This window comes from Dipodomys merriami, unplaced genomic scaffold, assembly GCF_024711535.1.
Source record: "Dipodomys merriami isolate MVZ:Mamm:240054 unplaced genomic scaffold, mDipMer1.0.p SCAF_14, whole genome shotgun sequence".
NCBI classification, from domain to species: Eukaryota; Metazoa; Chordata; class Mammalia; order Rodentia; family Heteromyidae; genus Dipodomys; species Dipodomys merriami.
This window is the reverse complement of record NW_027202715.1, coordinates 29517142-29536503: the sequence shown is the minus strand read 5'-3', so window position 1 is coordinate 29536503 and position 19362 is coordinate 29517142. Positions and strand designations below refer to the sequence as shown.

The following is a 19362-nucleotide window of genomic DNA, read 5'->3' as shown; positions in this document are numbered from 1 at the left end:
TTCCAGATATGTATTTCTACATCTAATATATGATAAATCTTATGTCTATGAATAGAAAAATGGCAATGGATATGAAAGCTATGAGATTCCAGATATGTATTTCTACATCTAGTATATGATAAATCTTATGTCTATGAAGATTTTAATTAGTGTTAAGGATGGTTATTTGTGTTAAAAATAACATATTATCTATCCTCATAAATAATTTTATTAGTAAACATATTATCACATTTTTTTGTCATTCGTTGGGCTTGAACTCTGGGCCTGGGCACTGTCCCTCAGCTCAAGGTTAGTGCTCTACCAGTTAAGCCACAGTGCCACTTCCAGTTTTCTGAGTGTTTTAAGGATTTTCCTGCCTGGACTGGCTTTGAACTACAATCCTCAGATCTCAGCCTCCTAAGTAGCTAGGATTATATGTGTGAACCACTGGTGCCAGGTATCACATTTTTAATATGAAGTTGATTTTTTTTTCTTTTTTACATCCTGATTTATGAGTGAAATATGCTACTTAAACTATACTGAATTTAATCCTTAAAGGGTTTTATGAGCTGATATGTTCTACATGTCGTAAGGGTTAAGAATAATTCTGAGGTACCTAGTAGAAAATTACATGTCAGTGCAATAGATGAATAGATGCCAAAGCTTTAAAAATTGAAAGAATTATTACTAGAAAGCATCAGCAAGTATGCAATTAGAGTCAGCATGTTCTGTTTAGATGGCATAACTGTTTGCCTCACTGAATAGAAAGAACATACTCATGGAAATTTCCTCGATTTTAGCAGGATATATAAAAGAAAATAGGGGAAAAAATCAAAAGAATGAAACATTAGACCATAAATGCAACAATAACAGTGTGAAATTCAAAACAAACTCTAGTTCCCCACGAGTAATCCCAAATTCATTTAGAATAATGTGAACAAGAGTATAGGAAACTAAATCCTGGATTTATTTAGCAAAGATTTCCACAGTGCAATTTTCTTTACTGTATGGATGTATTTGACTATATGGACTTGGGAGCCCTTCCCATAGGGAGAGGGAATATTTCCCTATCTGTTGAGCTAAGGGTAGCTTCATGACGACAAAGTAACTGTAAATTCCAAAGCTTGTTCATAAAATCTTCAGCTATTTTTTCTTGGGAAGCCAGTCTCAAACATCAAATATCTATGTCACTGTGAATAAAACCCAACTCTCCAAGAAGCTCAGCCCACAGCCTTGGCTGAGTACCAGCCAATAACCAGCAGCCAATCTGAGTTAACTGTCTTATCAGTGGAACCCAGCCTTCAGGTACAGTGTACCAAGTGAAGTCATATGAAACAAAGATGAGATGATCCCTTAAGTCCTACAGAATTTTTGGCTTTAGAAAGATACTAGATCATTACAGTTAGAGTTTATTTTTTATGGACATTGTAATCAGATATTTATCATCAAGGGAGTAAAAATAACCTCCTAAGTAACAAATATTACCCACACTTATTAAATGTTTGAGAATAAATTCTTTGTTTCCCAGTGTTAAAGAATGGCCAAATATGTTTAACATGATAGTGACATATAAGGATCAACTGCATTTAAATTTTAGCATAAAATGTAATTTTTAAAGTATTTTAAAGCCATATACAAGAGATATTTAAAGATCAGCTTTCTTGTATTTGTTAGAAGCAGCAAAAATCTACCCAGTTCATCAATCCACTCTCCTAAGATTCAGAACATGAGCAAGTTCTTGACTGAGCTTTCATTCTCCTCATGCTAGTCACAAATATATATATATATATATATATATATACATTTATATATATGATTCATGTGATATATTATACTATAATTTGGAAAAAATTATACATGGCATTAAGATCATATGTGACTGACCTGAGACTTGAACTCAGGACACTGTCCCTGAGGTCTAGCTCAAGGTTAGTGCTCTCCCACTTCAGCCACAGATCTATTTTCTGCTTTTATTTTCCTTTTGTAGTTTTATTGGATGTAAGATTAACAAAGACCTTCCTGCTCAGGCTGGCTTTGAAATATGATGCTCATATCTCATTTTTCTGAGTAGCTTCGAATACAGGTGGCAATCACCAGTGTCAGGCAGTATAATAAATTCTTGTTTGCCAACTGAAGACTAAGTAACTAATAATTCAGTCATGGGAAGGATGAGTCACAGTCACATGGAACATTACAGTGTCAATCTATAGATTCATTTTCCAGTATAAACCAGTTTATATGTCTGCTCTGCTTTTTATATGTAAAATCAGGCCTCAAATGTATATTAACTATATTATTCTTCTTAAATCTGAAATTTTTTTATATACACACACAAACACAAACAAAAACTAATGAGAAACATAATCATGGTGATTTACATAACTTCTATGAATTTGTCTGAAAGCTTCTTAACAGTGGTACCTCTGCAAAAAGGGTCTTTCACACATTCAGTCAATTAATCTGTGTGAAGAGCTTAGCACAATTTACAAAATTTAGGTTATTGTATATTATATATCTTGACTTTAATGAAATGAGAGCAAGACTTCTTAGAAGTTCCCAAATACGTTGGCAACTGAACTCTGCTGTAATGTATTGGTGGGAGACATAAAAGAATCAGTGTCAGAACCATTGTTGCTCAGTGATGTATTTTCCAGGTTGTAAATGATGTGATTATGCAGCAAACAGAAATCAATCCATATTCTCTGAAAGTATTTGTGGACAAAACTATTTTCAACACTGTTCTAGTGAATCTTGTCATTGTCAATAAATACACCAGCAAAGTATTTCAACCGTGTCCTAACGGGTTTGGTGTTTCAAATAAAATTGACAATTTGAGAGCATATTTACCGGAGTTCTCAATTCAGGTATGACAGCTTGGTAGGTGACGGGGCGGCAATCCCGAGTGTTTGGCACAAGGACGCAAGGAAGAAACATTGGACCCAAGTCGTCTCCATCTAGGACATCCACTGTGAGAGTGGTGGTGGTCGTTCTCCGTTCATTCAGGTTTTGTGCACGGTCCTGTGGAAATAAAAATAAATAGTAGTTATAATAGCACACATAAGATCTTCATGCCATGTGTAATTTTTTTTCTAAATCATAGTGTAATATCATATCACACAAATCAAATGCACCACATATGATTTACAAACTAGTTGGAAATTTTATTAATGCATTCAGAAAAAAAACAAAAACCTGGGAGGTGCAACATAATTTACAAAGATACTGTGTTCTAAATACATTGCAGCTTGTTCACCATGACAATCTACTCTTTACCTGTGGTAGGTATAGAAAACTACAAAGACATAAGCCATTGTAATGGGAAGTTTGGGAAAAACTTCACATTGTTAGATGTTGCATAAGTGTTTAATTTTTTCATCCTAACTGAACATGTTTCTTGTGGGAAATTAGTTTTCTTGCAAACTTTTCATTCATGCAATTTGAGAAAAATACTGCTTTTTTTTTTTTTTTTTTTTTTTTTTGCCAGTTGTGGGGCCTGAACTCTGGGCCTGGGTGCTGTTCCTCAGCTCTTCAGCTCAAGGCTAGTGCTCTACCACTTGAGTCACTGTGCCACTACCAGCTTTTTCTGCTTATGCGGTGCTGAGATTTCAAACCCAGGGCCTCATGCATGCAAGGCAAGCACTCTACCACTGAGCCACCTTCCCAGCCCATAAATACTGCTTTTATTTAAAGTCACTTATTGTATGTTTTATGTTTAGCAGTGTGCTATATTAATATTGTTTTGGAAATAGGTCAAAGACAAATGTGGAATCCAACAAATAACATGACTTAAATGAAACTTGATATTGAGTCAGTCAAGCTTATTTTGGGCTCATTTTCAAGCCATGTAAGAACCCTCAGGATAGATCCAAAACATTTAAATATAAAATATTAAAGTAGTTCATTTGTTGAGCAAAATGGTTAGAAACACTTATCAGTGTCATTTGTAGATCCATGTAGAATATTGTATCATAACAGGAATTTGCAGTAGAGAAAGAAAGAAAAAGCAGCAAATTTAGAATAGCCCTGAGTCAGTTACCTAACAGCACACAGGGATTTATCTTTTTATACTTGATATATGTCTTTTTTATACATGATATCTGGCATATTACTAACCAATATTTAAAATAATATCCTACTAACTTGATTTTGCTGTATTTCTTTATTTAAAACATACAAAGCCAATATTGCTGCCTTAGTCAGTGATTGTAGAAGTGGAGCCTTCCATTTCAGATTATTTCCCAGAAAATACCCAAGTAACTGGAAGGAATGATACAGTGGGTTTAAAATTCAGACTTAGTTCTCAAATAACAAGGAGGAAGAAGGAAGGGGAAATAGGGTTGGGGAGTATTCCTGAAAACCTGTTTACAACTGAACTCTAAAAGTGTACTTTTAAAATGAGTTTTATACATCAAGCAAAATGTAGATCATTTCCATTCTCCCTCTGAGATTTTTTAACTTAGAACTTCTTGGATAGGCTCTAGAAAACTGCTTTTATAATACACTCCCAGGATAACAGTACTGGAACTGCTTGGTGGATCATATTTTAAAGATACTCAGTCTGAGCCAAAAACATTATTGGAGTATGGATAGTACATTAGAGGATGATTTAGTGGGTGAATGACATGTTTTGTGGGTTTGATTTGCTAAACACATTCCCTGTGTTGCCCATCTGGAAGAATAGGATATATAACTTCCACAAAGTACAGTGATAATGTGAAGGATGTAATCTCCTCACCCCACTATACGATCACCAGACACATTTACATGCATTCTTTCCTTCATAAGTTCATAAACCAAAAGTCAGGAGGGAGTACTCACATTTGCTTGGATGATAACATAGTATCGAGTCTTATCTTCATAATTGAGTCTTTTCCTTAAAACTATGTTTCCAGTCAACATGAGAGGAATTTCAAAGGTGTCATTGGAAGTCTGCAAATGTTCAACATATGAATGTTAGTTCATTTGAATATATTATGAATGATCTAAGTTGATGTTGTGGTATTTACCCCTAAAATGTATATCATTTGAAATATACATAGATATATATGCACATATATGTGGTCATTGTATTGTCATTGGCTTCCATAATGTTATCTTATTACCTTCTACTTATGCTTTGGAGATATTCATTTGCAGGCTAGCTTAGGTCTCTGTGGACCTAGGCTTCAGGGTGTCCTACTGTGATGAGTCTTGACTAATCTAACCCAACGATGGTAATTACATGCTCTCTATGAAATTATTCTGAAAGTTTACACCTGTTTCAATCATTGTAATGAAGAAATATTTCACTTAGTTAGGAGAAGACAAAGAAAATAATTATCCATTTTCGGTTTGTAGATGCTTCAGTTAGGTTCTGAAACTTGGAACTTCAACATTTCTGTTGGGATTATTGTTGGAACTAACTTAAAACAAAAAGTAAAGTAGACTTACTTTATAACCCCGCCAAACCCCTCTTAAATATGTATCTAAAGGTGATAACTCAGAACAAAAGAAACACAGAGGCTGGGAAGGTGGCTCCGCATTAGAGTGCTTGCCTTGCATACTTGAGGCCCTGGGTTTGATTCCTCAGCACCACATAAGCAGAAAAAGCTGGAAGTGGCGCTGTGGCTCAAGGGGTAAAGAGCTAGCCTTAAGCTGAAGAGCTGAAGGACAGCCCCCAGGCCCAGAGTTCAGGCCCCATGACCAACAAAAATGAAAAAAAGAAATAAAAAGAAAGAAACACACTTTCATTCTCATGTTCATTGTAACTCTGCTCACGATAGCCAAATGATGATCTCCAATGATCAATGAATGGATAAAATATCATGTATAAAATATTAGCATATACTCACAAGATGCATAGATTTCATTGTCATATTCCCCAAAATGTGTAGGATCCAACTTGAACAACTTCACCTTCTCCAATATATTTCTGTGTTTCCTTTCACACATTGTTTAATGGGTTTCATTGTACTGTACACATATCGATGTATACATTGCCTCTTGATCACTCATAGCTCCTTTCTCCTACCTCTCCTGCAATTCCTCTCCTTGCTTTCTCCACTTCATGTTCCCTTACCATAACATTGAATGACTATTCAGTGGACAAGGAAGCGATTGTGGGGGTTGGTCTATCCTTTGTCCATTTATTGACTTTCTGTTCTCTTGTGTAGTGTCTAGTCTATCAATAAAGAGTGTGGGAACAGAGCAAAGTCGTTGCCCCTTTTAATAATTTTGACACTTATAAAGAACAAAGTTGTCATTATTTTATTTGAATGATGGCAGTTTCACTGATCACATACTGTTATGGCTCCATCCCTTACTGCCATATATCCCAAACATCTTGCCTTCATTTAAGACAGTCCAGAGTGAACCTGTGGTTCATTAACTTGACAGTTGCCAGAAAAATCAGGCAACTGAATAGACAAGGACACAAAACAGGTTATGCAAGGTTTATGGCCACTTTCTAATGATGAGATGGAGAGGGGATGCAGGGGAGTTCGCACACCTACTTCACCCACACGAGAGGAAGAAGAAATGTTTATGCTACTGAGACTGCTTCTTCAGATATGATTCATCCACCATAACCTTTTAATTTATGCGTGACAGTGACTCAATTGCAGTTTAGATGCCATGACAGGATTCTGATGGCTCAGTAAGGAGGTGTTGAGCCTCATGGATACAAATACATTGGAATGAGAATATGGAATAATCAGTATTCTAGCTAACAACTGAGTTTTGCTCATTCATTATTTTCTCAGAAAAAGTATGTTTTGTTCACAGAAGCATATTTCTAGATACAATTTGATATTCCTCGTTAGCTTGAAGGACTGAAAGTCCAATCTAAAGAAGGAATGTTCTGTTAAAGTAACACACATACACACACACACACACACACACACACACACACATTCATGAATGTACATTTCTTGGCAACCAAAGAATAAAGCTAAGTCACAAATATGCATTGCTGAGCTTTACTAAGTCATTAACTGCAAGTTTATGGAAAAATACATAATGTCTTCTCTGTCTCTTAGAGGCTTTAAATTCCTTTTTTATTACCTTTTTTTAAAATTTTTTTTTTGGGGTCCGGTCGTGGGGCCTGTACTCTGGGCCTGAGCGCTATCCCTCAGTTCTTCAGTTCAAGGCTAGCGCTCTACCACTTGAGCCACAGCACCACTTCCGGCTTTTTCTTTTTGCTTATGTGGTGCTGTGGAATAGAACCCAGGGCCTCAGGCATGCTAGGCAAGAGCTCTACCACTGAGCCACCTTCCCAGCCCTTACCTTTAAGTAGTTGTACAAGTAAGTTGCCATTTAACAGTTTATGAATACAATTAATTCATCTTGATCAATGTCACCCTTTTCATCATTTTCTTGTAATTGTCATTATTTCACCCGTTCTGTCAATTTTCTTGGTTTTTTTTTTTTTTGGTAGGATAGGCATTCAAGTTTATTACTGTATTCTCCTCCCTTAAATAATTTTAATCCTACTTTCCACCATCTGTTTAAAATCATCTCCAGTATTTTCATCTTTCCCTCCTCTGGTATCTTCTGTCTCTTTCTATCTTTTTGTCTCCAAGTTTTCCTCACTCCCTCTAGTGAGGAATGACTCATTTTATCTCTGAACTCTGATAAACAGTGTCAGATTTGTCCCAATTGGTCTCTAGGCAAACATTATATGCTCGTCTCTGCCATCAGATCCATCTGCTGATGTATCTATAGACTGATTACCATTAGTAGGGAACTCATCTAATATTATTACCTAAAGTAAACTAGAGAATTTATCAATATTATATAATCTTTGACCACTCAAAAGGGACAGATATTAGGCAGGTAATGTGAGATTCAATCTTAATAGAAACATTAAGACTGTGATCATTGTTACTGTTTTCTTCTGATACTCCTTCTCCTGCATAGAAATAAAATCCCAACCATTCACATTTAAGGATATATTGAAAATTATATTATAGTTAACCTTGTTCTAATCAACTTTTAGGGAATAGTGTTTGGAAGTCCTGATCTGACATCAGAACTAAGGTTAAAAAGATTTCAACATAGTGCCTTGTATGTCTCATTGTGACAATGTGTCGGTCTGTATCCTTATTTCAGCATTCTGTTATTACCCTTCCCCTCCTCCATTTAGAAAAATGCATATTCAAGATGCAGGGCATTGGAGTCAAATACAGTGAAAACAGGGGTTAAACCATGGGAGGAGAACATACAAAAGAAACAAAAATATCACACAGTATAAGTACATTAAGAACACAGCAACAAAGGTTAAACCTCTCCTGTCCCTTTCTTGTGGTTCATTTCATTGAGTATCATCTTATATGGTCATATGTGCATAGTTTCTCACCTTTTCTGTTTGTCCTAGATATAATAGTTATTTCAAATCAGGGAAACCATGGGACTTATGTTTCTTTGGACCTGGCTTACTTCACTTAATATGATTTTTTCCTAGTCTTTCATTTCCTAACAAATAGGACAGTATCATTCTTTCTGATAGACGCATAGAATTCATATATATATATATATATATATATATATATATATATCACATTTTCTTGATCTATTCATCTACTGAGGGGTTTCTGGGTTGGTTCCATATCTTAGCTATGGTGATAAACATATGATATGCGATAAACATGGTTGTGCTGACAGCTTTAAGATGAACTTTACACCTTCGGAGGGAGGGTGGGAGAGAGAAGTTGGAGGAGGTGGGGAGAGAAGGAAACATAGGGGAAAACAAAGGAGGGGATAATAATGCTCCATAGGAAATGTACTAATTACCTCACTCATGTAACTTTGTACAGTATCTTTACAATAAAAATATATAGATATAGATATATTAAAAAAAGATTTCATCCATGAGGTAAAAAGATTCAGTTTCCAAGTTTTATACAAAGAAGTGTTTGTAACACTTAAGCAGGATTGTTTGTTGTTATGTAAGAATAGTATGGGAATATGAAATTCCCATTATAAAATGCATAATAAATGAATACAATTTTAAACTAACCCAATTCTCCTGTTCATCGACATAAAATAAGAAGTAACTGTTTTTGCTTAGCTTGAAATATTTTAATAACATCTGAAATTTGACTTTAACTTACTCTCAGAACTGCTTAAAGATGGTGAGTTGTTAAAAACCACTTGGATTTGTACTTCCTGACTCAGGAGATTCAAATGTATTACATGCTTAAACATTACAAAATAAAGGATAGGTTTTTGGCTCTCAATTTATTCAAAGCTATAGGGAGTCAAGCATATTCCCAAAAGAACAATCTACTCAGGAGGGAGTTGATAAAAGATGTAACCCCCCCCCCCGCCAGCCACCACACACACTGCAACACCACTCCAATACTTCCAGGAGTTGTAGAGCCTAGGAATACTGCTTCAGTGTGCTCAGTGCTTTCTGAGGGGCAGTGGTCCTTAAAAGATGCAGGAGAGGCTGCATCTTTAGTCCAGGAGAGGCTGTAACAAGGATATGTCTTTTTTTATTGTGAGAAAACTGCACAAAGGGGTTATAATTACATGGGCAAGATAATGAGTACATTTCTTATCAATCATTTTAGCCTCCTCCTTTGTTTCCCCATCCCATCCCTTCCCATCCTCCTCCCACCCCCCCACACAAACCCCCTCCCCCACCACCACCAAAGTTGCAAAGTTCGTTTTTCCACATAATGACTTGTACATCTCATTGTTTCAATGGATCCATGTGTATCCCTATTTAAACGATTTGTTTTTTTCCCTTCCCCTGTACAATTTATACCAACCTCAAATACAGTGAAAGCAGGGTTTATACCATGGGGGAGGGACATACAAAGCAACAAAGAAATATCTTATAAATGTGTTAGAAACAATCACCTGAAAGAAAAAAAAACATTTGAATACATATTTTAGAGTTCATTTCCCTAACATCAACTTATCTGACAATTTCTGCTTGTCTCAGACATATACTAGTTATTGCAAATAAGGGAAATCATGGGACCTATGTTTCTTTGGGCCTGGCTTACTTCACTTAATATATTTTTTTCCAAGTATTTCCATTTCCTAACAAATGGGGCAATGTCATTCTTTCTGATGGAGGCATAGAATTCCATTGTGTATATATACCACATTTTCTTGATCCATTCATTTACTGAGGGGCATCTAGGTTGGTTCCATATCTTAGCTATGGCAAATAATGCTCTAATGAACATAGTCATGCTGGTAACTTTAGTGTGGCCTTGTTTGTGATCATTTGGGTAAATGTCCAAAAGTGGGATTGCTGGGTCATAGGGGAGCTCTATGTGGAGTCTTTTGAGGAACCTCCATACTCCTTTCCAAAGTGGTTGAACAAGTTTACACTCCCACCAACAATGCAGTAAGGTTCCCTTCTGTACACATGCCCTCCAGCATCTGTTGTTATTAGAATTCTTGATTATAGCCATTCTAACTGGGGTGAGGTGGTATCTCAATGTTGTTTTAAATTACTAGAGAGGTTGAGCATTTCTTCATGTGTCTATTGGTCATCTTTCTTTCCTCTTCAGAGAAGTCTCTCTTTAAGTCTTTAGCCCACTTATTTATTGGGCACTTGTTTCTTTGAAGATTTGTTGTTGGGGATTTAATTTTTTGAGTTCCAGGTATATTTTAGATATGAGACCCTTGTCTGTTGTAAGGCTACTGAAGATCTTCTCCCAATCCATGGGCTTTCTATATATCTTGCTAGCTATGTCCTTTGCCATGCAGAAGCTCTGCAATTTCATGCAATCCCATTTGTCCAACCTTTCTTTGATTTGTTGTGTTTCTGGGTCTTTATTAAGAAAATTTTGGCCTGTGCCAAGGAGTCCTAGGGTTTCTCCTATTCTATCCTGTAATGTTTTCAGGGTGTCTGCTCTGACACCGACGTCTTTGATCCATTTGGAGTTGATTCTGGTGCAGGGTGATATATAAGGATCTAGCTTTGTTTTCTGCAAGTAGTTAACCAATTTTGCCAGCACCATTTACTGAAGAGGCTGTCTTTCGTCCCTTCTATTTCTTTAGCTCTCTTATCAAAAATTAGATGGCTATAGGTTCGTAGGTTCATTTCTGGGTTTTCAATTCTATTCCATTGGTCCTGAGGTCTGTTCTTGTGCCAGTACCAAGCTGTTTTGATTACTATGGCTTTGTAGTAGAGTTTGAAATTTGGTATTGATATTCTACCAGCACTGTTCTTTCTGTTGAGGATCGTTTTTACTATTTGATGTCTTTTATTGTTCCATATGAATTTTTGGATTGCCTCTTCTATTTCTTTGAAGAATGAGGATGGAATATTGATAGGTAGCATACTGAATTTGTAGATAGACTTGGGAAGTATTGCCATTTTCAAGATGTTGATCTTTCCAATCCATGAGCATGGGAGTTTTTGCCACTTTCTAAGTTCTGTTTTGATTTCCTTTTTCAAGAATGACATTGCCCCATTTGTTAGGAAATGGAAAGACTTGGAAAAAATTATATTAAGAGAAGTAAGCCAAGCCCAAAGAAACATAGGTCCCATGGTTTCCCTTATTTGCAATATCTAGTATATGTCTGAGTCAAGCAGAAAAGGTCAGATAAGGTGATGTTAGGGAAATGAATCCTAAGATATGTATTCAAATGTTTTTTTTCTTTCATGTGATTATTTCTAACACATGTCCCTCCCCCACGGCATAACCCCTGCTTTCACTGTATTTGATGTCGGTATAATTTGTGGAGGGGAAGGGGAAAAAAAGTCGTTTAAATAAGGATACAGGCGGACCCTTTGCACAATGAGAAGTACAAGTTGTTATGTCGAAAACAAACTTTACAACTTTGATGGGGGGAAGGGGGCAGGGAGGATTCAGTGGGGGGAGGAGGGGGGAGGATGGGAAGGAATGGGAAGGGGAAACAAAGGAGGAGGCTACAATGCTTGATAAGAAATGTCTCATTATCTTGCCCATGTAATTGTAACCCCTCTGTACAGTAGTTTCACAATAAAAATAAATAAAAATTAAAAAAAAGTTTTTAAAGTTTTCATCATAGAGGTCCTGCACTTCTTTGATTAATTCCTAGGTATTTTATATTTTTGTGGGGCTATTACGAATGGAGTTGCTTTCCTAATTTCAGCCACACTTTTCTCTTTGTTGACAATAAACGCCAAGACCACAATAAACGCCAAGAAACCACACCCAAAATGAGAATCTAAGAAACACAGGAAGACCCCAGTTGCCACAGCCCCCAAGAAGGTGGATAACATGGCAGGAACTCCCAAATACCTTTCAGTCCTATCTCTCAACATTAACGGACTTAACTCTCCAATTAAGCAACATAGACTGTCTAGTTGGATTAAACAGCAAGATCCTTCTATCTGCTGCCTTCAGGAGTCACATCTTGCCCATAAAAACAAAAACATTTTCAATGTTGAAGGCTGGAGCAAAATCTACCAAGCAAATGGCTCCCATAAACAGATGGGAGTTGCAATCCTAATATCAGATAAAAGAGACTTCAAATTAAAATAGTAAGAAGAGATAAAGAAGGTCGCTACATACTAATTAAGGGATCTTTCCTTCAGGGGGATATTATAATTCTAAATATCTATTCGCCAAACAATGGAGCACCCAAATTTATCCAAGAAACCTTACTTTCCCTCAAATCCCACAAAGAGCCAAAGACATTAATTGTTGGGGACTTTAACACACCACTCTCCCCACTAAATAGATCAACTTGGCAAAACTCAACAGAGAAACCGCAGATCTAAACAACTGCATAGATCAACTAGATTTATCAGACACTAACGAATATTTCACCCAACAGTATCAGAATACACGTTTTTCTCAGCAGCACATGGAATATTTTTCAAAATAGACCACATTTTAGGCCACAAAGCAAACATCCAAATTCAAAAACATTGAACTCATACCTTGTATTCTCTCAGACCACAAGGGAATAAAATTAGAACACAACACCAAAAGCACCAAAGAAAGTCCTGTAACACATGGAGGCTGAACAACACACTGCTGAATCACGAGTTGGTCATGGAAGAGATTAGAAAGGAAATTTAAATGTTCATGATATTCAACAAAAATGACCATACAAACTACCATCTCCTCTGGGACACAGGAAAGGCAGTACTCACGGGCAAGTTTATAGTTCTGAGTTCCTACATCAACAAATTGGAGAGATCTGAAATCAACAATTTAATGAGGCATCTGAGCCTCCTTGAATAAGAAGAGCAAGATAAACCCCAATCCAGTAGAAGGAAAGAAATAATTAAAATTAAATCAGATTTAAATGAATTAGAATCCAAAAAAACCATAGAAAGAATCAATAAAACATAGAGTTGGTTCTTCGAAAAAATTAACAAAATTGACAGACCCTTAGCAAATCTTATCAGAAAAAGAAGAGAACACACCCAAATAAATAAACACAGAGATGAGAATGGAAACATCACCACAGAAACAACCAAGATTCAGAACATTATAAGAGAATACTTCTCAAAACTTGATGCTAATAAATTTGAGAACTTGGAAGAAATGGACCTTTTCCTAACAAATATTGACATGCTGAAACTAAACCAAGATGAGTTAATCCATCTTAACAGCCCCATATCAAGTATTGAAATAGAAACTGCAATAAGAGACCTCCCATCTAAGGAATATGTATTAAGTCATCTGCTCATCATTTCTGACCAATGATAAAAAAATAAAAATAAACAGTTTTCTAGTATAGCATGAAGAAAATTAAAATTAAAAAATGTGAGATGCTAATCTCTTATATGACCAGTTTTGTCACTTGATAACAATGGGATTTAATCTACCAATATGATACGTCTTATAAACTTGCTTATTTTGTTATGAGATGCTGAGGGCTGGGAAGGTGGCTCAGTGGTAGAGTGCTTGTCTTGCATGTATGAGGCACTGGGTTTAATTCCTCAGCCCCACATAAACAGAAAAAGCTGGAAGTGGTACTGTGGCTTAAGTGGTAGAGTGCTAGCCTTAAGCTGAAGAGCTGAGGGACAGCGCCCAGGCCCAGAGTTCAAAAAAAAAAAAAAAAAAAGTTTCAGCCAAGTATGTCATTACAAATTATGACCTATTTCAAAATGTTTTTGTTATTGTTCTTGGGGAGTTAATTTTTAACTATTGAGTTAGTCAATGAATTGTGAATTGTAGGCCCCTTTGTTTTATGCTACCAAGAAGGCAAATAGCTTTGCTAAATGGCCAATGTTTGTACAACTACATAAGGATTAAAAATTTATCAATAAATAATTTTAATTTAAAAAACAAGATTTAACAGCTATGGTAATGATAATGCATATCTGGTGGACAATTACTCTCATTAAATTATTAGTGGCTCATAACATTCCACAGATTTTCTGAACTACCAAGTCAAATGAGATGGCTTAAATATTCTTTAGTAAAATAGGTGTTAAGTAAAGTAAGCAGACCCAAAGAAATAAGGTTTCCCTTATTTGTAAAAACTAGTATACATCTAGGATTATCTTAGCAGATGAGCAGAATAGCTCAATAGTTCATATGTACACATGATCATAAAAGATAAAACTAACCAAAATGAACTCCAAGACATAGTCACAAAATGTTTTACTTTGTTGTTGTTGCTCTTAATGTACTACATCATTTCTTTTTTCTTTTGTGTTTTTCCCCTTATGGTTTAGCCCCTGTTGTCACTGTATTTGATTTTAGTACCCTGGGTCTTGTTTATAAGTTTATCTGAACTGAGGTAGGGAAGGGAAACAACAAAATGGTGATACAAAGAACACAAGGGGACCCTATGCAACAGCAATACCCACAAGACTATGTTGGAAATGATCTGTACAACTTTAGGGGGAGGAAAGAGGAAGAAAAATGAGGGAGGGGGAAACATGTTTGACAAAAAATATACTCACTAACTTACTTACATAACCGTAACCCCTCTGTACTTCACCTTGACAATAAAATTTAAAAAAATAGGTAAAAATATCATGTTGTAGGTAACTAGAGTGATATTTAAAATTTCCAGTGACTGAATTAAATGTGAAAGAGAACCCATTCATTGCCCCAACCAAGTCTATTTTGCTCCTTTGGCTTGCTCTCTTTCTCAGAGTCCTCTTCTCTTCTGCAATTTATCTCAAGTTCAGGAAGTGTGAGCCTTGCAGGAAATTGTTTTTGTGGCCACCCACTAAAACCCACCACACAATTGGAACTGACTTAAGTATAAACAGTCCATAGTAGATGAGGAGTGCTTAACTATGCATACTTTTGACCTCTCCTCCCCATGCTTTTTTCCTATATATTCCTGAGCTATTGTAGCAAGCTTAAAATAGATATTAATTCCTTAAATCCCATCTGTCTTCACCACATGATCCAATTGAATGAATTCCTTATTGTCCTCAACACAACTGGCTTCTGATTTGGTGTACTTGGGAGAGTAGCCTAGCCTGGTCTGTTGGATCCCTCAGAATGAGACAATTGAAGAATACTCTGGTAAGAAGCTGACAAAGAAATATTACTTGGCATGATTTTAAGCAGTATTCTAAACCTATGAGGACCCAATATGTATTTCCTTGTATAATACATGTATATGTAATCGTTCTACTTCATTTCAGCAAGAACACTTCAAATCTGATCAACCCTCTTTTTTGGTGCTTGGCCAGGTACCTGGTTCCCATGATGTCTATCACTGCTGCCTATTGGTAGCATGAATTGCCTTAGGTGGGTTTTAGAATCCCTCTTAGCTATGGAAAATTGTCTCAGTAATTTTTACATAAATTTTCAAACATTGTCCTTGACAATGTTTACACAATTCCCACTTATCTTGTTCTATTCCACAATGAAACCAATCTATCCTCCACTGCAAGCCTCATTGTAGTGGTTTCTATAGCTACTGCAATTTTTCTGTAAATTTATCCTCATCATTCTTCCATAAGTATTATTGAGTAATTGTACATTTGATACCCTGGGGTTTGAAATTAGGGACTTGCTCTTGATGGCACATACTTTACACTATACTCTGCTAGTTTTCCCCTCCCCAAGGCTAATGCATCATTAGTAGTAGTAGTAATAATAATAGTAGTAGTTGTTGTTGTTGTCCTCCAAGGGAAATGTTATTTAACAAAGCAACATACAAATAATATGCATCTTGGTCTGTGTCACCCCCTTCAACAATCTCATCTCCCTCAGCCTACCTTTTCCCTTCCATTTCTCAATTTTGTGGCATATATAATAAATTCTTCACTACACCCCCTCCTTTATTTTCTACCTCTCTCCCTTTGAGCCTCCTTGCAAGTACCCATTTCTTGGTGTTCATTTTGTTGGGTATTGACTGCTTATCTTCTTTATGTTTGTTATTTCATTTTTTTTGTTTCATGAAGAATATTGCTTCAAGCCCAGGCTGGCTTATACTATGGCCTTCCTATTTGTTCCTTTCCTTATAGATGTATTGACAGACATGTGTCATACAGCGCACCTGACCATGCTTTGGGATGTACTCTTGTGAAGATTTGCTTGTGAAGGTTGTCCTCAATTGCTATCTCCCATTTCAATCACCCATGTTGCTAAGATTATAGGATGGAGCCACCATGCCAGTTACAAATTTTCTTTAACAACCCTTTAGAAGATGTCTATAATTATATATTTACTAATTATATATATATAATTTTTGCACATATGTGTAAAATTTTGCATATGTATGTTAAAATTGTAAATATATATATGTATATATATATATGTATGTAACCGCTATAAAAGAGTAGATTATGCTGCAGGAAAAAACCTGCACATTTCTATTTCTTACTCTTCATATTTAAACATCTAGCACACATTAGCAAGTCTGTTCTGCTTATCTTAAGACATTGGGGATAATGGATGCTATTACTTTCTCTTTTTCCAAAGCCACAATATTGGAGGAAGATATAATAACTTGTACTATGGTTTATTGAACTCACTTTTTATTGACCAAAGCAAGTAATTTCCTCAAAGAAAAAATACTTTTATATTTGATACTTTTATATTTAAAAGATCATTTGAATTTCAACAAAAAAAAAACGGCAAGAGAAAAAGTAAGCTGAATTTAAATGTTCTGATTTTATTAACAGACTCATTAAAGAGCTTAGTTGTGGGAACTTGGATGTAAATGAAATTTTTTAATTTTGTAAGTAAAAATTCCTCCTCTACCTTTCTGAAGTTGGTTTTAGTGAATTATGTATCCTTCTCATAAAGAAAGCATAGTTGATATGAGAAAATCCTGCCAATGTAAACAACCATGTTTATTTATTTATTTATTTACTTATTTATTTATTTATTTGCCAGTCTTGGTGCTTGAACTCAAGGCCTGAGCTTCTTTGTGCTCAAGGCTAGCTAGCTCTCTACCACTTGAGCCACAATGGCACTTCAAGCTTTTTCTAAATAGTTTAGTAGAGATAAGAATCTCGTGGACTTTCCTGCCCGGCTGGCTTTGAAACCTGATCCTCAGATCTCAGGCTTCTGAGCCAAGAGTACAGGTATAATCCACTGATGTATGGCTAATTGTTTTGTTTTTAAAACCAAGAGAGATATCTCAAAATAGTTTCTAAAAATAAAGTTGTTCACATTGATTCAAAGACATCCACAGAATTGGGTATTGCAGTGTGAAGAATTCTTAATCTCTGACTCATGCTAAGCAATTTAGCACTTGGTGTTACTCCTTTGTCTTAAGTCTGGGCTGTACTTCATAGACTATAGCCAAGTTGAGAACCTGTCATCTTTTGATTTACATTATATTATGTGAGGCTCTGTCTTGTTAATTGGCTAGCTCTAGATATTCACTGTTACTCAGAATGCCAATATTTTTATATATAGTATATACAATCTATTACATATACAATTATATAACAATTATATATTGTGTGGTATAGTACTGTTATAGTATAATATACACTGTTAAAATAATAGTATATACCTTTATTATTAGAGTATAACATATACCAATATATACTCTATTATGTACATAGTATGTATTATATTATATATATAGTATGTAATAGCATAATTTCTCTTCATTAATCTGTTTGTCATCTGTCCCTTCTATATGTATTTGAGACAAACTGTATAATTAGATGGTTAATGAGAGGATTTTTATCATTCTTTCTCTAGCTTTCTCCTTTCTAGTATTTTGTCTTCATTTTCCGTAAATTTTGATCATCACAAAATCCATACCCTGAATTTTCTGGTCACACTTTCTACCACTTTTTCAGAGTGTCAAGTTGATGCTGAGTTAAAAAAAATTCATAACTTCAAAATTTCCAGTAATCTTCCCCTTAAAGATAATTAAAATGAACATTAAAACTTTCAATGCAATAGTCAAATGGTTGAGAATCCATAATGAAATGAAAAATGTGGAAGCAGACAGAGAAAAATGACAAGTTATATATGGGAACATGATTAAATTTCCAGCTACTTCTCTTATTAGTAACCTTGATTAAAATCCTGGAAAGTATTGGTTCAGAATTCTTTGCCTTATTTTAGGAGATGAGCTACACTAATGGTCTACAAGAGTTCAGTAAATGATAGGAATTCAGAAGTTACAAGTGGAGACACAGAAATTGCTTCAGTAGAAGGAGTTGTAGAACTCAGTACCTGCTGATTGTTGCTTTATTAGAAAGCAAAACTGCTGTGTACATATTTCTGTTTGTCAAGAGAAGAAAGAAAGCTACATTTGAACATAAAATTTAATGATGTTTTAGATATTACCTCAAAGATTGTTTAAAATAATGTGGAGTCAAACAATGTAGCTATAGTTTGAGTAAAACTCCCGGTCACTTACTTACAGTTTCAAGTATTGAAGAATAAAAGCAATAGATAGAAGAAAGCAAGTGAACAGATTTTTAAGTGAAAAAAAAAATCTACCTTTATCATATTTTAAGATACAGTCTTAGTTCAGTATGGGATTCATTTGAATGAAATTGTAATTGTAGTTCACAAAGCCAGAGGTGACCATATTTTTCAGATTAAATTATATATTCATTATGCATGCAATTTGTTTTGATATAAAAAATAAAAAGGATGGTAGGGGAAAAACAAAGGAGGAAGCAACAATGTTGGATAAGAAATGTACTCATTACCTTCCTTCTGTAACTGTAACCCCTCTGTACAGTATTTTCACAATAAAAAAACTTAATTTAAAAAAATAAGTGGTATACATGGTGTTATAAAGAAATTTATTTATTGTTTAACCATAGCAGAAAAACAAAAAACAAAAAATCAGGTATTTCTCTCACTAGATCTCACTAGAAATAAAAACGGGTAACAAAGCTTACATTAAATTTTCAGGATGACTAAAGGTGAATTCCAAGAATAGTAGGGCTTGATTAATGCCTTCTCTTCCCATGTACCATAAGTTAAGAGTGTGTTTTTTTTTTTTTTTTTTTGATGTCTGACTCCTTTTCCCTGGTGAATT

The 19362-nt window shown here is 35.3% G+C and overlaps 1 protein-coding gene across 3 annotated transcripts in view; it reads right to left on the bottom strand.

Moving 5' to 3' along the window:
* The window catches only part of Pcdh15 (protocadherin related 15), a 620145-nt gene that overhangs the window by 275128 nt on the left and 325655 nt on the right, over window positions 1–19362 (bottom strand). For all 3 annotated transcript variants that reach the window (XM_070020439.1, XM_070020440.1, XM_070020438.1), the window contains 2 exons: window positions 4798–4908; window positions 2827–2997 (listed from right to left, as the gene is read on the bottom strand). In XM_070020439.1, coding sequence (XP_069876540.1) covers window positions 2827–2997; window positions 4798–4908 — 282 coding nt within the window. The remainder of the gene's footprint in view (window positions 1–2826; window positions 2998–4797; window positions 4909–19362) is intronic.